General features: G+C 39.7%; 1 protein-coding gene across 1 annotated transcript in view; it reads left to right on the forward strand.

Annotated features, from left to right (window-relative positions):
• Positions 1–1410: 1410 nt before the first annotated feature.
• Positions 1411–21744, forward strand: part of fgfrl1a (fibroblast growth factor receptor like 1a) — a 50549-nt gene continuing 30215 nt past the window's right edge. Inside the window, exons 1-3 of the mRNA XM_072436377.1 lie at positions 1411–1552; positions 2327–2422; positions 21069–21341. Coding sequence (XP_072292478.1) covers positions 2359–2422; positions 21069–21341 — 337 coding nt within the window. The 5' untranslated portion in view covers positions 1411–1552; positions 2327–2358. The remainder of the gene's footprint in view (positions 1553–2326; positions 2423–21068; positions 21342–21744) is intronic.

Genomic DNA, 21744 nt, shown 5'->3' on the forward strand with positions numbered 1-21744 from the left:
TAGAGTAAAGGGGGATTCAAATGTTCAATAAGTATGCATTTTCTGGTGGATTAAGCTGTATCAGATTTAAATAATACACAGAATAATAAATAAATAAACCAAAGATCCCCAACTTGAATCCAAATATCACATATCAACATTTTAGATTTAAAACAAATATTATAATAAGTCTGTTATAAACAATATCAACAGACCTAAATGACCTTAACCTGAAACCTTGACCAATCCAAGTGTGAGAAGTGTGTGTGAGCTTTCAAATGACTTGTTTTACGTTTGCTTCATAGATTCAGCAGATGACGCTGTTGGGACATCTTGGGCTAAAACCATATCCAATTTAAGAGATAATGGCTAAAAACAATGACCTACAGTGGCGGACGACATCTTACCTTCACACACCATGTCTGATAATTAAATGTGGAAAGATTTTTTTTTTTTTTTTAGCTCTTAAAACTCATGTAGGCTATATTTAGTTTAGGCGAATTTTATTTACCTAATTATTTTTAAAATAGCTGATTACGTCTAGGCCGATAATATAAATACATCCATGGTCTAGGCTTGTGATATGGTGAAGTGTTGCAATCACGACACTAGATGGCAGTATAGGCTCACACTCAGCGGCATCTGGTTTGATCATACCTTTGTGCTGCCGACACTGTCACTGCAACAAACCATTTTTCCGCTCTTCACCATTAAAAATATATTTTTAATTACGATTAATTAACTCGACTGCTACGTTTCAGTGTCACATAAGAACACTTAATCGTTTGTAATACACGTATAGTGCAGTTAATTAGGCCAAACTAAACGGCCTATTCTACTGCACACTCTGAATACAAACACAACGTCAATTGCATTTATTTTCACATAATAATAAGTAATAAAACATGTCGTGAATCTGTAAATCTGAGCGGCACAAAGACACAAAGCGCCCCAAATTTTGTCCAGTACCATTCTGCTCTCTGATTGGCTGCGCGGTTGATTGGCCTGCGCTCTGATTGGCGGAAAGTTTCTCGCTCAGACGCTCCGTCGTCAGAGTTGACTTTCTCGCCTGCGGCTGAAGTTTGGACCGTGGACCGCTGCTGGAGGCAAAGTGGACAACCCCCGGGCTTACTTCCATGTCCGCGCTGTCCGGATATTTACCCTCGCGCCTGTCAAGTGTAGAGAAAGATTTCCCCTTTTTGTTGATCTGCGTTCGCGGCGCGGTAAGCGGACTGTCATTCAGTCATCTACTACGGTCACGTGTTTGACCTTATCCGTTTTATTCCACGTTATCCGCTGGATCTGCGCAAACACACGCTCGCGTCTCTTGCCTGTGTTTCTCTTCTTATATAATATTTTTCCCCTTCTTTCATGTCGCTCGAGTGATTGTTTTGCGTGAGTTAGAGGCGCGCGCGTGTGTAATGTGTCCATTTAGCGTTTCATTCGCAAAATTAGGTTGAGGGAAATAAAGTTGGGGCAGAAGAGGAGAACGTGTGTTGGACGTTAGAGGCATGGTGCATGTGGTCAGCTGCTGAAGGACTGCGAGTTTGGCATCTTTACTGGGAATAAAAGGGTAAGCTTTTTCTCTCTATATATATATGAATTAAGCAAGTGAACTTTTTAATGGCTATATCAATTGGTTTGGTTTTACAATTGAGCAAAACTAGGCTACATCAATACAACTATTATAACTCAATTACTTGTGAGAATAACCAGTGTTACTGTTTTTTATACTTAATATATACATTTCATACATACATATTAATAACAATACGTTTGTTTACTCTCTTGTTTTAAGTTATTGCGTTTATGAATAGTGAATTTTGGTGAAGATCAGTGTAAATGTGGAGGATTATAACGCGCATGCTATTTCCCCTCCATGCAATGATCTATGCTGAAAACAAATGGCAATAAAGAATCCTTTTTTTGAAGGAGAACGTGCCTGAACTGAAGTGTGAGGAGAGGCTGGTGTAGTTCAAAGATACAGAACAAGAAGTGAAGACATAAGTTATGGTCCTGAGGAAATTTGATGGGGCGGAAAGATTCAAACCATTGTACGCAGAGGCATTCTGACAGGTGGTCAGAATAAATCTATTAGAATAATAGTAGGTCAAAATCTCTGGTGAGCGTTTAAAGAGAGTCACCTCAGGGTTCAAACAGTGATAAATCTCTTTTGGTGTTTGTAATAACAGGTTTGTATTAATTGCCAGGTTTTTTACTCATGTTTCTTTGCTGTATGTTGTATTATGTTAATTATTATTATGAAAGCTTAAATTGTGCTGTGTGTGTTGTTTTTTGTATGTGTTGGGAATACCAATATTTTCTTGAAATCTTTATTGATTTTCAGATTGAAGCGGTGTGATCTGAAAGTCATCTAAAATGGACTTTCTTTGGGGCTTTCTTCTGGTGTTGGAGATGGTTCTGATGTCCAGTGCTGCCCGAGGTAAGTGCCTCTTTCCTGAATAATTTTTTTGTGGTACGTCAAAATGTAAAATAACAGGCTAGAGGTATTTTCTGTTTTCCTGTGTGAAGACAAATCAGTATGATGGATGTCCTTACCTTTTCAATATTCTGTGACTGCTATTTTGCTATGTATGAGAGTTTTTGGCAACCGTTTTTTCTTTGTCTCTCTCCTGCATTACTTTCTTAAAAGCTGAGTACAATAGATGCCTCCTTGCATTACCAGACACAGCTCAGGATGTGGCTTGTACAGTGGAGATGGGGACAGTTCCCAGCATGTAGCACAACAGGCAGACGTTGCAGAGTTGGCGCCTGTTCCCTAGATCACACCAATGATGAGTTTTCAACGGGAACAAAGCTGCATTCAGTGAGGCGAGGCCAAGCCAGCGCACAGACACGGGGCAGAAAGTAAACACAGGGCCATAGACCACAAAGAGATGAGATTAGATTAGCCTATTAGGGATGTTTGCTGTGCAATGCCACAGGACTTCCTCCGCCTCCCCTGTCCCTGCAGTCAGGGCCCTGTCAGTGGGAGCGACACAGTGAAAAAGACAATAGTGGGAAAAGCAAACAACATAACGTTACAAATGGTATGTCGAGATTCTGATGGAGGCTGTGCAAGTCATTGACATTTCTAATCAATGTAAGGAAATGTAAGGTAATGTAAAGATTTAAGGAAAACAATTACCCTGTAAGTTTTATTTGAAATATCTGTTCATCTCACATCAATCTCTTGCAAAGTGGAACTGCAATATATGTGTTTTTACAAGCACAAATCTTTGACTAATTTCTCCCTACATTTTTATACATTTTATAAAATCGATTTAAATAATGACCAAAATATGAATGTGATGATTATACCTCAGATACATCTGAGATAGTGATATAAACAGTTACATAATGTTTGGGCTGAAGCCAAAGGTAAAGATGTGGACATGGAAAGAGCAGTGTGACGCTCTCAATGTCACAGGATGGACCTCACATACACATCATATGGACCTAAGTGGCTTGTTTTGAACTCTAAACATTTTGTTTTCTGTTTCAGTTAAATGAATTATAAGCACAATTGACATAAACGGCTGGAAGTTATCTGAGCGTACAGAAGATGTAGTGACTGCTGCTACTTTCAGTGTCATACCATGTTGTTGTCGTCTTGTGGATTTGAACTGAAGTGAAGGCTGCCCCGTCTTTGACAATTGATTTCTTATGGTTTTGTTTTTTATATAAAATACCAAATCAAGATATAGTATCTGAAGAATAATGTAGCTTTGATTCGAGTTGATTTATATGCTGTTCAGGAAATTAGCTCTACTTTCCAAATAAATCCATCTTTACCCATTTAATTTTAATGAAGTAATGACAGGCAATAATAGACCACAATTATTGTCATTTGACTAACTGTATTTGACAACATTTATATTAAACAATAGACTGAGAAATGGCCTGTTTGCATTGGCTACAACTATTTTCCACTTCACTTGCGCTGCCTCAGAGTAGAATTAATATTAGTGATTTGGAGCCTACTGTGCTATTCCAGGGAAAATAACGTTAACCGTAGGTGGGCTTGCCGTGGCAACTGTCGAAACAAAGAACAATATGAAGCTTAAATAATTGCCATAATGCCATAAGGACACTTTAGGACAGTTAGGGATCGAAAGCAATTGAAAGCACGCGCATCTTTTATTGGTCTATTAACGTTTGTTTCGTAAGGCAGTGAACTCGTTGAAGTATAAAACTGCAAGAAAGTCAAAGTATCGCCCAAAATGATAAATTGGGAGAGAACTGCAGTGAAGAGGCACTGTCCCACTGTTGAATGAGTGTCTGGCTTCTGTGTGTATGGCGGTCTGTGTACGCCGGGGCATGAGACCGAGCAGCTGATAGATTAGCATTCTCCACTGTACGGCACTCAGGCTCCAATATGAAGGTCAGAGAGTCAATATAGGACCATTTCAACTGTTTCAAGGGTTAAGCTCAAGTTAGCCCTCAAAAACAGACTAAACACTATTTGTGACTTGGGATGTCACGATATCACATTTTTGTGTTATGATTATTGTGAGGAAAAAACATCACGATTATTGAGACTGTGACTAAACAGTAAGATCTTTAATTTTCTATCTTTCCCATCGCAGCAGTAGTGAGCCTGTTTGTTGGAATAAGTCTCATTTTACCCTGATTGGTCTAAGCCAAGATGCTGATGTAGAATCACTTGTTTATGCAGAAAGGGGTGATGCGCAGGTTTGCATCTGTGGGTCCATGATACTGTTGTTCCTAAACATCATAATGCCTTCCAGGTGATCACGCTGTAGACCACCCAATATCAGGACAAAGCAGGACGAACAGCAAAGAAGCTCAACAGAGCTGCAAATGATAAATGTTCAAACAAACCATACTTTCAGATGTTAAACTTACAAATGCCATCGAAATACTTAACACATGAAAGTACATAGACACACATTTTAGCAACTGTCTCACACTCTCATTACCGAGGAATGTAATTAGCAAGCCAACGCTAACTGAATTACAACTCAGTCACTTTTCCTGTAATTGAGAAATGGCACTGCTGCTAGAAGTTATCTGTACTAAATAGAGCTGTGCAATTAATCACATTTGAATCAAGATCGTCAAAAATCGTCAATGATATGCTTGGGTTGAGTCTGCTTAATCGTCTATAGTCACTGCTCTGTCGGGAAAAGCGCACGGTTTTGAGCCGAGTTCGGACTTAGAAAGGAAGGAATCAAAATTTTAAAAGTTCTAAAGTATTAAATTATTTAAAGTCTGTCTTGTTTATGTTCTGGGAATTAAAATTGAAAGCGTTTGTAATTGTTTTTTAACCAGGCAAAATCATATTTAATTGAAATTTTGAAATCGTTCAATGTGAGGACAAACATGGCGGTTAATGGTTTTCTGCTTATCGCCCGTGTCTTAAATGGCAAAGTCAAGTCTGTGGAAAAGTGACTTATCTTTCTGTACACAATGAAACAATATTAAAATTATGTTCCACAATTGAAATGCTCTGGTCCAGATGTAATAGTGAAAATTAATGTAAAGCTCTCTTCTCCGCCAGTGCTTTGCCCACACACTGAGCTCTAAATGAAATCTGTCTCAGTTAAGCTCTGATTAACCATGTTATTACCCTGGGAAATCCATAACATTGTGGTGTCTGTGGCAGAAGAAGCCTGGCTTATTGGAAGACTGCAGGGGCTTAGGAGGAGGAGCATGAGCACATCCCGAGTCCTTGTAGAATAAACCAGTGCATACCACAGGCAGATGCTCAAACACACAAGTTTACCTCATTGTAAATAGACAGAGGTCGCTCAAGCGCTGTTCCTGCTGCTATGCATTCTGAGTCACGCGTCGTAAATGCCATTTGACATGCTGATAACCATTATACGACTCATGGGGAGCAGGGTCGGGCCACTGACCGTTCACCCAAAAAGAATAGAGGTCAGCTCTGCCCATATTTGTTTTAGCACGGGGGTTCGCTAAAGCTTATCCACGAGTCTCAAGTTAACAGAATAATCTATATTATCAAAACTCTTATAACGGGTTGAGGCCATACTTAAAAGTGATAAAGGAAAAGAGTGAAAAAAGAAGGGATAACTCAAGGACTGAGCCAGGAAGAACAGAAATAAAGCAGGAATAAAATGAGTCCTGGTTTGAGCACAGGTTAGTCCTGATGTCGACTTGGTTTGGTCCTGTTTTAGTCTTATTTTAGTTCTGGTCAAATCCAGGTTTAATTTGAATGTATTCCTTGGCTTGTCCCAATTTTGACGTAGTTTATCTGCAATTGTGAACGCTGCCTAAGACATAAGCAGATCGAAAATAGGTCTAGACCATGTTTGAGAACCTAAAATGAGGGTTTCAACTTAAGACTGCAGGACTAAAACAAAAATATCAAACAATTATTGAATAAAACAGTTATAACAGTGTATTTTGGTACACCTTGTAACTAGTAACCCTGCCTTTGAGATCTTGCTCTGTCACCCCAACAGGTTTAGTGTTATTTATGAGGTTATAGACGGTTTATATGTTCTAATTACCCTCAGCGCTCCTTTTGTTCTCGTATAAAAGACGCAGAGCTTGTGTGCTGCGTGTGTTCTGATTACACAGTGATTAAAAGACAAAGAGGGGCTCCAAATGGAACTATTGACTCTGTTAGTTCCCCCTTGTTAAACCCCATTGTGTCCGAGCCAAACGTTGACTTGCTTGATTTAGTGACTATCCAGAAGAACTGTCTCCCATCCACTAGAGCATGTTTATAATCCTGACTAATTATTTTTGACAGTGTACAGACAGGTTATGTTGTATGGCAAATGTGTGACTGTGTTTGGCTGTGACATCACCGCAGTGTTGTGTGACAGAATGCACCCAGTCCAGCACATGATGCAAGAGGTGGTTACTCCAGGCCAGACTATTCTCCAGCTCTGACTTTTACAAGGCCTGTTAATGTTAGGGGCTATTAGGCCACATTTAGATAAAGCCAGTGTTTGCTTTGACTTTGCTAATGGTGGGGTAGTAATGGAGCTGTCGGGACGTTTGCTGTGGGGGATGATGGTGTGTCACCCTGATGTGAAATTTGGATTTGTGTGCAGGGGGAGAGGTGCAAGAAAAGTGAAATGATTTGTGCAGAGGAATGTGAGAGAACGAAGTGAACAGATTTGTACACATAAAAAGTATTATTGTGTGAAAATGTTTTTATCATTATAAATGATAGTAGTCGTATTTGATAATTGTGATATTTGACTAAACAGACTCTAAAACGCAAGCAAAAATACATTTTTATCACAAAGACAGCAACATTTTTAAGTCAAAATGTAAAAAAAGAATAAACCATTGGTCATTTTCATTCATAATATTCTATTTGTCAATATTCTCTATCTAGAGACCTAAAAAAGTCCCCACATTTCAACCTTTATTTGTTCACTAATATATCTATACAGCCTCATGTACAGTAGAAATAATCCTTGATTAGTACTACTTAAATAATTGTCAGTTACAGCCTTAAGAGAAATATCTAATTGAAAAAGTACATAAATCCAGGGATCGGATAATTGAATACACATTTTTTAATGATATCAATGGCCTGTACTGAATCCCAAATACATTGTCTAATAAATTGTGTTTTAACTCATACAGTCATGTTTTTCTTCCTTGACTGATTTAAACACTTTGAACAATTCCCTGCTCAGACTGTGGCTGGTGCAGTGGCCTCTTCAGCCCTCTGTGAGCAGGCGCCACACTGCCGTATTGTGCTCTCAGTGGGGTTGGGGTATGTTTGGTCAGCGCTGCAGCACTGTGGGTCAAAGGGCAGCATGCAGCAGAGAGGGGAGGGGTCAGGAGTGTGGGGCTGGAGAGGGGGGTCAGTGAAAGCACATGCCAGCTCGGGAGGAGACTATAACAACACACCAGGAAGCCCATTCTGCTTTCACTGGTTTATCTGCTGTGTTTTCTGCTCTGTCCCCCTCACTGACCTATGTCACAAAGATGGACATGACAGAGGCCTCCGGCACCACTGATAACGAGCCGTGAAATTAGGGCTTTATAAACGGCACTTTATCAGCAGTGTAAGCCACAATGAGCAGGGACAAGGCTTATCAGTGTCTTATCCAGGCACTTTCAGAGTAGTAGATATAATATTAATGGTGCCGCCTCGATCCTACAGTGCATCTACTGTTATGTTGTCAAATTTCAAATAACGGTACTGAACTTTTGTGATTCATTTTACAGACATGTCACATTTTTGTGCTTGAACCTCAACTATATATAAAAAATGTTGTGTTATTATTTTTTTCTTGCCTATTCCTAGTGGCAATGAGCTTTAATGCTCTGGTTGTTGAAATGTTCTTGTAAGTAAGCTTTATTGGTTTATTTGTATAGTGCTTTTCACAGACATAGAGTCACAAAGTGCTTCACACATTAGTAAAAAAGAACAGTTCAAAATACAATAAAATATACAGCAAAATGCAGTAAACTTTCAGAAGCTGAGCCAGTAAGACTAAAAGGCTTGTTTAGAAACGTGAGTGTTAAGACATCCAAAGAACGCGGGAAGAGGGAGTTAATTCCAAAGTTGACGTGCGACAGCTTTAAAAGGCCAGTCTCTTTTATACTACGAACTACCGCATCTGTTTGTTAGACTTGTATGTAATATTGTGCCGCTCTATCACTGCAATTAATAAAATAATATAAGACACAAAGTAAAGAACAGCAGGAGGATGAAATATGCAGTTAAGAAAAAAATACAATTTCAAATGAATATCATCCATCTATAAATGACATAACCCAATAACTCTGTGCCCTAATTACTCTGCCCTGACCTGTGTTGTTCACTTAATTCCTTTGCCCCTTTCTTTGTCTGGGACTGCCTCTCCCTCTGTGTTTCGCAGACCCCTTGGAGCCCCCTTGGAGCCCCCTTCTCCCCTGCCACAGTCTCCAGCTGTTATTCCTGATGGCGTTACAAATGAGATGTTGAAAGGTGATAGCCGGGACAGGAGACAGCGACCCTTGTTTTCTTTGGGCTCCAGTCTGTCAGATTGGGTTTGGTGAGGGGCCTCGCAGTTCTCAGGGGCCGCAATGAGCGAGTGCACCTTAGAGAGCCACGCAAAAATAAGAAAACTGCAACCAAAAATGCCCCCATTAAATATGACTGACCGTGTTATGGACAGGCAGGGACATTCTTTGTCATTGTTTATGAGGTATACAGGTGACCTATGACCCCAGGAAGTTGAGGCTGATCAGGCAGGATGTAAAGGTGAGTGTCACTGGGAATAGCTTTTCTGTGCTTCTGTAGTTTAATGTTTTACAACATAATGAGTGACATGGCTGAAGTTGATGCAAAGTCCGCTTTTTAACTTTAAATTAGGATCCAAAATAGTTTTTTAAGATATTTTCACATTTTCAGTTACACAAAAGCCCCAAACTGCGAGGTGACATGCAGTCTATGGTACAGTGTAGCATGAAATTGAAAGCATAGCGTACACATGAGAGGGACAGACAAATGCCATGGTTCCCCAGTGCCAGCTGTCGATGTGGAATCCATACTGCAGAGGGAATGTGAGAGGGCTGTGAGAGAGCTGGGGGTGGGCGTCCACACACAGGGACGAGGGACACACTCGCTGTTGTCTGGACAGTCATATTTTTAGGCCAGTAGATCCGTTTGTATTGAATTGCAAATGCAGACCTTTTTCATTTGTTTCATGCCGACTGCTGTGAATGATTACATGTTTACCAAGAACTGATATAATTATTGGTCATAACTATTACTCGGGATGTCACAATGTCAGATTTTAGTGTTAAGGTTCAGATTTTTTGATTGTTGATGATTACAGTTTCCTTCATTCCCAGTCTCTTATCCATTCTTCAATTCTGGGACCAGCTTTATAAAATCAATGTGACATAATAATGTGGAATGGGAAAAAAAACTATTTATATTATTTTTTTAATTAAAGGAATGACTTATTTACGCGTCACAATTATAGATTAACTGAATAATATTGACATCGCTATATTGTCCTTGCTGAGAATTCTGCTTTTTGACTTTGACAGATCCTTCAACGATTCAGCTGGGCTAACAGTTTTCAGTTTAAACAACCAAAATCACACCACCAAGTAGAAAACAAGTGAGTTGAGTTTAAGCGAGTCACGTGTCATTTTGCTCACAGCCTATTGGTCCATGTTGGTTTTTCAGTCTCTAAATCAGTGCTTACATTACGCCATAGTCCATGACGATTAACTCAGATTCAATCAAACCTCAATTGAGAGACAGCAGTAACAGCAATAGCAATGGCAATAACAGTAACCGTAAGGCCATCAGTGGTTTGGTGTAGCTGTATTTTGCTGGGTTTATTATTCCCCTCTACAGGCTTTGTCACACTGTTCAGCTCAGCATACATTATCCGCTAGTAATCCCTCTGTTGTGCTGGCACCATTATCACACCGGGGCACAACAGGCCTATTCTTCCACACGTAATTAACAAAAGTACTTGTGGACTGCTTTCTGGGATTTAACTGCGGCGTCTGACGTTTTACAAAGGCATTGGGACTGGGTGGGAAATGGAGAGGCTGAGTCAAACCTAGGACTCACTCATTCTGGGATGGTTGGGTTTTAGGGGGAACTTCTGCAGTGTGCATTTCATAGTGAAAGTCACGTGGCTGCAAAGTGTTAGATTTCATGTTTGTAGATTTTAAAAACACGGTTGTGATTTGTAGTACTTGAGATATTTGGCGTGACAAATGTGTGCTCGGAGTTAAAGCTAAACATCGCATGTTGATGGTAATAAATCATCTGAACTCAAGCGAATCGTGTGACAGAGAAGTTCAGCATGTCTGTATTGTAGAAAACGTTGCATATTTGGCATCCGAAATTAAATATAACAAAAAGCTTCTGTAATTACATGTTCCTTTTTTGTTTATTTTTCCAAAGATCGTGTTGTTCTTTGTTTCTGGGCTTAACAGTTGGCCGTTTCCTCTCTGTAATTAAAAAGGGCACAAATTTCCATCGGAATTGTGGTCCGATGAAACCCAAAAAGGGATAAAGCATGACTAAAGCACACTATGGGAGACTAGAGATTAGTGCACTCCGACAGGTACAAGTGACACGCTGAGTGATTTATTTCAGGTGGTATTTTGGAGGGGCCTGTGCGAGTGAGTGTCCCCGCTCCATCAACACCTCTCTACTCTTGGCTCACAGTGCGTCATGGCGACCGCTGCTCGGCCCGGGATACGCACGTTTAGTTTATAGGAAGGGTCCAAGGAAAGGATGTTTTTCTCATACCGGATGAATCAAAAGATAAACAATCATGTTCTAGCAGTGTATTCATCAGTATTGTGACAAATATTTCACTCTGCATTTTAATCAGATTTTGCCAAATTTATACAAAGCATTTTAAGCCACAAATACTAAAAGCGGATCTCTTTGAAAACAATTGAATGTTATGATGGGGAAATGGCGTGTAATGTCTGGACGCCTTTTGTGTAAGATGCACGTGGATTCTCTCAAAGATCATCTCTTAAACATTGGGCTTTGACTCACGTGGGCGATCACTTTGCTCCAGCCCTGAACATAAACCAAGAATAAACTAGTTCACGGGTAAATGGCCTCTCTGAAGATCACAATCTCCCACTAAAACTGTCTGTTTGTTTCTTCACTGACCCCATGTGGTGGGTTTTAGCGTCTTTAACACTTAACCCTTCAGAACAATGTCTTGAGTCACATATCTATAATAGCATAATACTTCATTTATACTATTATGCTGCTAAAATTTGCGGTACATTTTTTGGATGGACTAAACTGGACCGCACAGTTTATTTATTTAATTTGACTGGTTTCACTTCCACTACAGTACGTGGTTTGACTTTGGAATGCTGAATAATAACTTTGATACTTCTATGGAGCGTGAATTAGTTCATCTCTAGACTCAGCTAGTAAACAGTTGTATTAGTAGGATTTTGTACTTTTCTGGCAGATAAACAATACGCTCCCATAGCCTTATTGTGCATTTGCTATGGCCGCACTAAAGGAACACATGTCAGAGCTTGCTTTTGTATTGTTATTTTTTCTATTGAAGCCTTACTTCCAGTTATAACAGCCTAATCTCGCCAGTCCTCTGCCGTATTAACCTCTCCTGCCTCTGTGCCGAGTGACAATACCTTTGTTATGTCTTCATGTGCCACTTTACCTGCTTGTGTGCGGCCTTTGTCTCTTTTTAGGCTTAGCCAGACTTTGAGATGTCAGTCAACGACGGGAGATAACTGAAGAAGTTAAAATTCATCCAGGCCGGCATCCCTGGGTTAATCCTCCTGCTTTTTCTGATGAGACACTGACCTGAGCTGAACAAATGGACTTAGTCACGGCTCAGGATTGGTGAGGAATGTGGGAGAGGGGTACGAGTGTGTATGTTCTGTGCATGCTTGGAATGTTGGACTCCCCACCCAACCAAGCAGAAAACTCACAGGTGGAGGAGGTGATGCGGTGAAGCAGGAATGATCTAAAATAATAATACTGTCAATGATAATCAATTTACATTACAATATGAGACTGAATTGAGTTGAAGTTGACCTAGACTTACAAACCACCTGAAGTAAATGTGTTTATTAACTCAAGATGAATTGTCAATTATCTACAGTAATCTCATTTTAGTCTTGAATTAAGTTATGATTCAGTTAGCCCTGGGTTTGTTACCTCTCAGAGCTATGGCTTTGTAAATCAATTAAACTCACTATACCTAATGGAAACAAGTTATGTACCATATTTGTTCCCTTTATCTATCCATGGATCTATTATTTACCACCATGCAGGTCATTATGGTAATGTAATGAGCTCATCCTTTATTATATGATATCATTCAGTGTGTTTGATCACTGCCCTCTTGCTGGTGCCTATCTTTATATGTGTTGTGTCAATATGAAAGGCTCCTTATAGCCCACACTCACCTCTTTATCACCAGAGCGGCTGGAGCAGGTGGAGCTGTGACTGTGTGTTGCCAGTCCTGTTAATAACTAACCCAGTCTGCCTCCGCAGTGCTGATAAAGGTTAGGTCGAGGACACAGTGGGAGACCTTTCTTATCATTCAACAAATATGTTTGACTTAATTTAAGGTTATGATGTTGTGCTGTTTATATGGAGTCTGATTATCTCGGTTGGATGTCCATGACTAACTTCCGCTTTGCATTTGACTGTTGCTATAGCTTGACATTGGCCATATAGTTAAATTGACCCAGGATGCCTCTCATACAACACCTGCTCCTGCTGCTGTTCAGGGGATGACTTTTCAGCTTTACAAGCCACAGATAGGGGTCACTGGTGAAGGGTGGCTAAAATAGTCGAGCTGTTTACATGTCCGCCAGTGGGAAAGTTCTTACTTTATGCACTCCTAAAATAGATCCTCTAAATACCTCAACTGTAAATCTTGGCCTAATAACTCGTTATGGTGGAACCAAAAGGGCAAGGGAAGGGGAGCAAGCATGTCGGTCTTCTTGGTAATTGGTTGCGGGTCATAGCGCCTGCTGGCTGTCTGTGTCAGCTCTGATTTGGTCCTGAATGTAACCCAGTCTGCTGTGGCCATATCTTGACCAGGAAGGACCCACACTAACACTTAACTGGAATGGTGCTTGTGGACTTTGACCTACTTTCAAGACCTGCTGGCTCCTAGCCCATTTGAGTTGTTTTTACACAGCCATATAAGACAAACACAAAGTAACTTATTATGCACTATATAGTCCTTATACAATAACCATTCTATGTTCACATGATGCATGTTGTTTATTTTGCACAATTGCCTTAATTTATTATGCTGAGTTCTTTGTTTTCCTGAAAATAATTGAGTTTATTGTACTAGTACATCTGTATAATGTTGTTCATTGTCTGACTCATAGTGTGATAGCCATTCAGTTGAGTTGCACTCAATAAACAAAAGCAACATGATGTCCAGCATGTGACCATTGATAGGCCCTTAAGGTATTTTGCACTGTTCACCTTTGACAGAGAAAGTCTGGTTATTGTAGTTGACAGAGTTACAAACGTATAGCATTTGAATGCAGTGCAAAACAAGGTATTAAAGTAAACCTTTTGCTATAGTGAGCCCTTTGTGCTTTATTTTTGCTGGCTATAGCAAAATACTCTTTCACACTATTATTCAAAGTAGTCATTAATGTGTCACTTTTGGTCAGGTCTGTAGTGCACCGCTAAATCCCTAAATGAGAGCAGGAAGTTATTTGTGAGGATTCGTTTTTCACCCTTTATCCATCTCCCCAGGTGACTCTCCGAGTATAGCCTTTTTTCTTTTAATCTGTATTTATTTAATGGGCTCAAGGTCTTCCACACAAACAATCTCACATGTGCTTCATAATGGCGTTTACATAAAGCCCAGTGTATGCATGAAGCTCAAATCCTGTGTCTTTGGACTCACGTAGTGAGTGTAGAGGTGGAGTCATTGTACTTCCAACCCTGAATAGGGAGCAAAATGTTTTTTAAACAAAACAATATTATTACAGTACTAAAAGTGCATTCTACATTGTTTTCTTTTACCATTTTTTGTGAAAATGTATATTTGTATTTTTTTTCTAGTTTAAAAGGGTGTGTCCTTATTCGCTCATACATTTACCTGTTTTGTCAAATCAAAAGGATGATTATGTGCTTTTTTGTTTTTTGTTCTTAGAACATTTGCCCGTTGAAATGTTCTTAATGCAACTTGTTTGATAAGTTTTTAGCATGTTATTTTCCCTCATTCTAATCACATAAAGCATTCACATAAAGCTTCGCCTTTAGCCTTCAGCAAGACGACAGGTGTAGCTGCCAGAACAGAAGAGGAGAGAACAATACAACAAACAATTACAGTTGTTCTAATGAAAGGACAAGTGAAACGGAGGAATCAATGCTGGGGAAAGAAAGTTGGAATCAGTCCACTGACATGCTATTTGCACTCAAAAGGTTTTACACATTGTTTTGTTTTGCAGTACATAAAGCCCTGAACATTTGACCAAAGAAATCTGTTGCCGTCGGAAACACTCAGCAGATTTTTCTAAACGCTGCGGTTTTCTCTTTTGTGCCGAAGCAAGACAAGTGCACTTGGTGAAAATGTGTGTGTGTGTATGTGACATGCTGAAACAGTGTTGAAGAGTCAGCCCAATAGCCCCAGGTCCAATGTTAACTGTCAGGACACAGTAACAAGCTGCAGTTGACCTATTGACGGCCTGGAAGTGGATGGGTTACAATGAGAGAAAAGACAACTTAATCTTCAACCGACACTTCGCCTCTCGCCTCGGGGCAGCAAAAGGCAGTTCAAGTTTGAGTTAGTGAGTGACGAGAGGAAAGAAGAGGAGGTACAACTATTGTGAGTCTGTTTGACCAAAGGGAAAGATGGCTGGACCACATGGGTTTGACTAAGTCTTACTTTGAATAAATTACTGATTAAGATCTGAAAGTAGGCTGAAATGGGTTGCTTCTGATTTGACAATAGGGACATGGAAAATAGCTAAAATTGTGGACGGAAAGAGAGGAGCATATTGTATGTGTAAAGGCTGCTACTGATTGATAGAAAAGAAAAGAAACTTTGACTTACATGTTTCCAGGTAGGACTGTGACAATAACTTCTATATGGACTTTTCATTCAATATATTTGGGGCTCAATATTTATCATAACTTTTGTACGCACTTTGGGGACATTTTTCTTTAACTTTTATGACTCATAATCAGCACCAACAAAAGTGTTTAATTCTCTGATTTATTTATTGCTGCTAAAGTTTTTTTTTTTTTTTTTACATTATCTCATATTTCAAACATTTGTTCCCCTGCTTTTAATAAGTTACTGTGTCAGTGGCATGAAGTAGTTTCGATATTATTGTTTATTGTGCTGTTATCGTGACAGTGATTGTTTTATTTTACAGCGCTCGTAAGCCAGTCACAATAACACAACAACAAACTTTCTTATTTAATGATTTTTTATATTTACCCTTTATTTAATCAGGATAAAAACTCATTGAGATTAAAAGTCTCTTGCAATAGCGTCCTTTCTATCATTTACTGAATGATACGTTGATCCCTTGGCGCTCGTCCCTCCATTACAGTTTTCATCTATCCACGAGACCTGCAGAAAACGTGATCTGCCGTCCAACCTCTTGGGAGATTACTAATTAAATTATACAGTAGCTCTAATGTATGCAGAACCACCATACTTACACCACTCTAGTCTTACTGTCAACTTCTTCTCTTCATTCAATCTTGTGCATACAGTGTGATACACGGCCCGGCGTGCACACACACCTCCACCTCGTGCAGTACATCAGCCTCTGTCCTGCTGTTAAGTGCTCTCCATCAAAAGCATTCCACGGCTCTCCCTCCAGACTCTCTTCCCTGCCAACAACAACCCGGAGTAAGACTTCATACTACACCCATCTGACTTGAATACCACGCAGTGCAACTTTAAGGGCATTGAACTATACCGTAGCTTTTCCCTTATACCCAAATCATTGCGCGGATGTCCCATGCTCCTCTCCCGCTCGGCCCGTAGAAAATTAACAGATAAATTATACAACTTGTACAGCTCATTCAAGGTTGTTTGGGGAGTAACTGTCAAATGTGGGGAATGTACCGCATATAGTGATTTCTTGCCAGCTTTCTTTGGCCTTCAAACGGACTTTCAGATACCAGAGGATGTGCAGATCTGAGCTGGAAGTCTCAGTGGGAGTAGTGCGTTTGACGTTGGCTGGCTGCATTTTCCTGTCATTAAGCTTCAAAACAGCAGACGCTAACCTACGCACTCCCCGCTGTGTGGGAACTTATATGGGAGATGCCTGTGCTGTGTGTGCATGTGCAACGCATCTGCAACCACCACCACAACAACCTCCAAGGTGCGCCAAATTGTTGCGGAGAGCCCATTACAGGCAACTCAATGGACTAAGCAGATTTCAAATAAACAATTGAAGCCCTAACTGAACTGAATATAGAGGTAGTCTTGTCACAATAATACTTAATATTTCTTGATTTAAATACTGGAAAGAAAATGCTGGATACTGATTTCAATACGACTGACAATTAAAACACACACTTTTATCAGATGACTTTTTTTAAAAACACAAAATAACTGTGGTTTCTCTTGTAGAATTACGTGGTCTTGTGAGTTTTTCAGCGTCAATATTTGTTCACAAAAGTTTCATTTTTGGACAACTCCACTACTTCAACTGCTATTTTTCCTCATATTGATCGACATCAATCAGTCAATTTTATTCTTATACATTTTTTTGTTTTCATAAAAATTGTTCAATACGGCAAATAATCACCTTTTAACCTTTACCACGTTTAACCTTTAAGACAAAAAAAAAATGTCAAATTTTTTCCTACAAAGTTAGAACTGACAGAAAATAGTCTTTTCGATTCAAAAGGTCCAAGCTGCTCATAGACATGACTGACTCTTGATTCAAATTAAAATTGCACAGCCCTAACTTCAAGCTGATGCCAAGACGCTCATGAAAGACAAGAGAATATTTTTCATCGGCTTTTGTTTCAGCCCCAAGAGACAGATTTTAAAAGACACTATGAAGGTCATGCACTTGAGAGCAAAGAGAGAGGAGAGGAAGAAACAGAAGAGCAGGGAGGTGTAGCAGAGGTTAACTGTTTGAATGGTTAGAAGTTCAGTCACAGGTCCCGCTCCAGCGATCCTCTGGGGATGACTTTTTGAACAGGGCGAAAACGGGAGTAAGAGCGAGAGCAAAGGGAGAGGCAGAGAAAGAAGGGGAAAAGTGACGAAAAGGAAAGGGAGCACGGGCAGGGGGTAGTGGAACTGGGAACACTTAAAGGTAGAGCAGAACGAGGCATGCCAGGAAAGTAGGAGGAATTATTGTGTTGGGGAAAAGAAATTACAGCCTCAATGATAAAAACAGGATGTGCTTTTGGGGAAGATTTTCATTGCAGGATGTTTTCTGCATTTGTATAGGTAGATTCAACTGAAGGGAGGTGGTGTCAGCGTGACCTTATTTGGAATACAAGACATCAAAAGCAATGGTTTTAGTCATCCACAGTGAAATGAAACTCTACTTTTCCCTTTACTATTGATTCACAAACATTTGATTTTGAGCATCGCCTACTTCCGAGGGTATATGATCAGAGGACATTTTATAGAACACGCTAAAGTTGCACGATTATGGCAAAAATTACAAAACAATAATTGGCTTGTTTTCATGGCGTGTTGATGTTTTAGTCTTTCCTGTTACTCAATGGTCTCAGACAGTTTTTCCCTCTAGTTATTTGTTTTTATCTTTAAAGACCATCTCTTTATCCAACATCTCAAATGTTCTACATCTCTTTGCTCCACTTTAAAGGAGCTCCTGAAGATTTCCTCCATCATCTGGACCTTAGCTTGCCGTTTATTGTTCTGCTCTTTTGGCTCAATTTCGTCGGCTAGCAGTTTCCTCTCAAAAGCTTGTTTCTGCTCCTCTATTCTCCTTCTAAGTCATGGTTAGTTCTGCCTCTTGCTTTGAGGTATTTTCATCCAGCCCATGGTTACTTGCTTTTACAGTTTGTACTTCTCTGCGCTTCTCCAAAGCCCAAATTTATTGATCTATTTTCATAGTACCAGTCTTTTTTTGGAGTTTTCTGGAGGCATTTCTTTCCTCACGCAGAGCTCTTTCCCGCGCGGCGCTACGCTCGAATGATTTGGACTGGAACTTATAATTATTTTAGTCGTCAACCATTAGAGATGGACCAATATGTTTTTTCATTGCCAATGCAAATGTTATAGAGCAGCTGATGACCATATTTTGAGCCTGATATACATGAATGATTTTGATATTTTCTCCCAAATTGTATATGAAATTACTATAAACTCAGTTGTGTTACTACAGGGCGCTGGTCTACATAATCTAAGTATTATAATAAACAACCATATTTCCAGCAATGATTTTTTTAAACATCCACAGCCTATGTCACTGCAAACCTAAATAACCCAAACTAAATATCATTATAAATACATTATTTTTTTTTTATCTTCTACAAACAATTGTTTGTGTTTTATATATTTTTATAAAATAAAATATATCATCATTTTTCATTTTAAGAATGCTAGAGAATATCAACACTTGTTATGCAACATTTATTGAGACAATAAAATGAGACAAGAAGAATTATTATTTTTAATAAAAAATAATAATTCTTCTTGTCTCATTTTGCCTATATAATGGTGTTGTATTTGTGTTAAAACTGTGTTCTTACTGTTTGTACTCCAGATAACTGTATCATTCTGCATTATTCTGAAAAGTTGTAGTATACCAATGAATAAAAAACTGCATATGAATAGTAATATTGCATATAAATACCTACTGTATGCAGCAGCTCCGTGATCAAACACAGACATTCCTATAAGTCATCCTTCCTAAAGCTGAGTGAAAGATGGAACTACCAATCAAACCAATGACTTTATTTGCCACCTAAAGTTTACATCTGTACATTGTGATAAAAAAGTTTTTTGGCATATCGCCCATCTCTACCCGATACTAAAGATTTGTGGGTTCGAACTCAGGTCTGGCCTTTTATTGCCATGTGCAAAAGTCAAAACTGATGATAAATCCAAAGCAGGTTGAAAAAAGTGGCCATGGGTTGTTGTTGTTGTTGTTTTATGGCGGTTGGCATCCAATTGTTGCATTACCGCCAGACTTTATTCCTCAGACTTTTTTGAGTGGACGAAGGATATATCTGAAAAGTGGACAGAATGTGGGTCATAAAGAGTGAGACATAGTAGTAAAGACACTGCAAAAGTGAGCTGTCTGTGTCTGATGAGAAAGCCATACTACCAAGAGAGCGCACTCCCTGGGACTTAGAACAGGGAGGAAAGGAGAAAAGAGGGGGGAGGAGAGAAAGAGGGAGCCCCAGTGAATACTTCTGCGTGACTAATGTCTTTTTCACACATTTCACCTTCTTCCATCCATCATTGTGTCTACCTCCCGCTCCCCTGTTAAAGCAAGAGCTGCCAGGACTGCAAAAAGTACAAGGCTACTGTAACATTTTATATTGTGCAGGATGTATTTATACTACACTTAAGCTCGTTTATATATCTGTCTGGGGAGTGGACTCTGAAATTGCTATGTTGCAATTATCTTTGGAGCAGCCTGTGCTTTAGGACAACTGCTAATCCTTAATGTTTATAACTTTCCGATGTATTTGTCTGTCCCCTGTTGAATTTTGCAAACATACAACCCTATGCACTATAATCTTAATGAAGATATGACATGAAAAAAGCCTTTTGTGTTCTCTCAGAACATTTTGTACCACACAATAGAATGTTAAAACAACAAACACCCTTATGACATGTTTTCACCATTTCATCGTTTGCCGTAGTTTTATTTGCCTCTTATTCAAACTCCCTCCAGTTTTCCATTACTGTATTGTGCACTTTTTTATCTGCACTATTTCTTATCTCAGCATGAGCCCCCTTGGTACCCCCCCTACTTCTCAACATCACGGTCCAATTTCCTCCCACCTTTCCCAGTCAATCAGTCAGCTTTTCCCTCTCCTGTTTTTCTAGTGTGAAGTTTCGCACTACAGCGGCTACTGAGCGGGCCGGGTCACACCTGATTTTCTAACTTGACATGACATCTCGCTTGATAATAAGCCAGTGGGAACAATATAAAGTTTGTCAAAGTGAAGACGTGACCAGAAGATGACTTTGTGCAGAAGTCAGTGGTTTGGAACTACACAATTAACCTTTGTATCCTGGGTGAATTGACTTGAGAGGCCTATAGGAATTTGATCCGGCTACTCCAACATGCTTTAGCACTTTGTGGAAATGATGCTGCACATGAGCTATGTAAAAACTGTGTAGACAACAATATCAATAATTAACTTATATCAAATAACTAAATCAGCACTAGTCTGTCTAATCACTATTGATACATTAATGAATCTGTTGAATGAATGTGATTTCAAGCCCTGAAGAATGTGACATGCTGACCACCCATAGTTTGTTAACTTTAGCCATCTACAATTTGTCACTGAGATGAGTAGATAAAGACAAATAATAAAATAAAATGTTGTTTTATGGTCATGTTTGGATGTGGAACTCCTTCACCAGATATGCCAGCAAGAGTATGAGTGAAATAAACAATAGTATAGAAATGACAATGAAAAATGTGCTTTTGTGTTTTAGGTCCCCCCAGAGTGTCAGAGCGAGTAGCCCATCGGCAGAGCATTCGTCTGGGTCGCACCATGAAGCTGCTCTGTCCTGTGGAGGGAGATCCTCCGCCGCTCATCATGTGGACCAAAGATGGGCGTAACATCCACAGTGGCTGGACGCGCTTCAGAGTGCTGCAGCAGGGCCTGCGCATCAAAGAGGTGGAGACTGAAGACGCTGGGACGTACCTCTGCAAAGCCACCAACGGCTTTGGCAGCGTCAACATCAACTACACACTCATTGTTATAGGTAAGTAAATCAGACTAAACATGAGCAAAAATGCCCTTTTCCTCCAATCAAAAGATTCTGTATTGATAGTTGACTGAAGAAAATGAAAGCTCCTTTCACATAGATCCGTCAAATGCTTCTGTGCGGGTGTGTAGACTGTTTTAGACCGTTAAGTTAATCTACAGTACAATCCAGAAGCTTAAAGCTTGTTAGATTTCAGGCTTTTTTGATTGGGCCCATTCATCCTGTGTCAGTTGTACCACTCTAGTGGTTGACCCTGTGGACCCCTCACTACTTTGTTGTCCAAATACAGATGTGTTTTTCCACACAAACACTCATATGTAACTGCTGTCCTTCGCTCTTATTCATGTAAACAAAATACCTGGAGAGACGAATGTGTCAATGACTGTCTGCTCCCATAGGC

Source organism: Eucyclogobius newberryi, unplaced genomic scaffold (genome assembly GCF_026437365.1).
Source record: "Eucyclogobius newberryi isolate DKJ021-1_F unplaced genomic scaffold, fEucNew1.0.hap1 SCAF_11, whole genome shotgun sequence".
Taxonomy (NCBI): domain Eukaryota; kingdom Metazoa; phylum Chordata; class Actinopteri; order Gobiiformes; family Gobiidae; genus Eucyclogobius; species Eucyclogobius newberryi.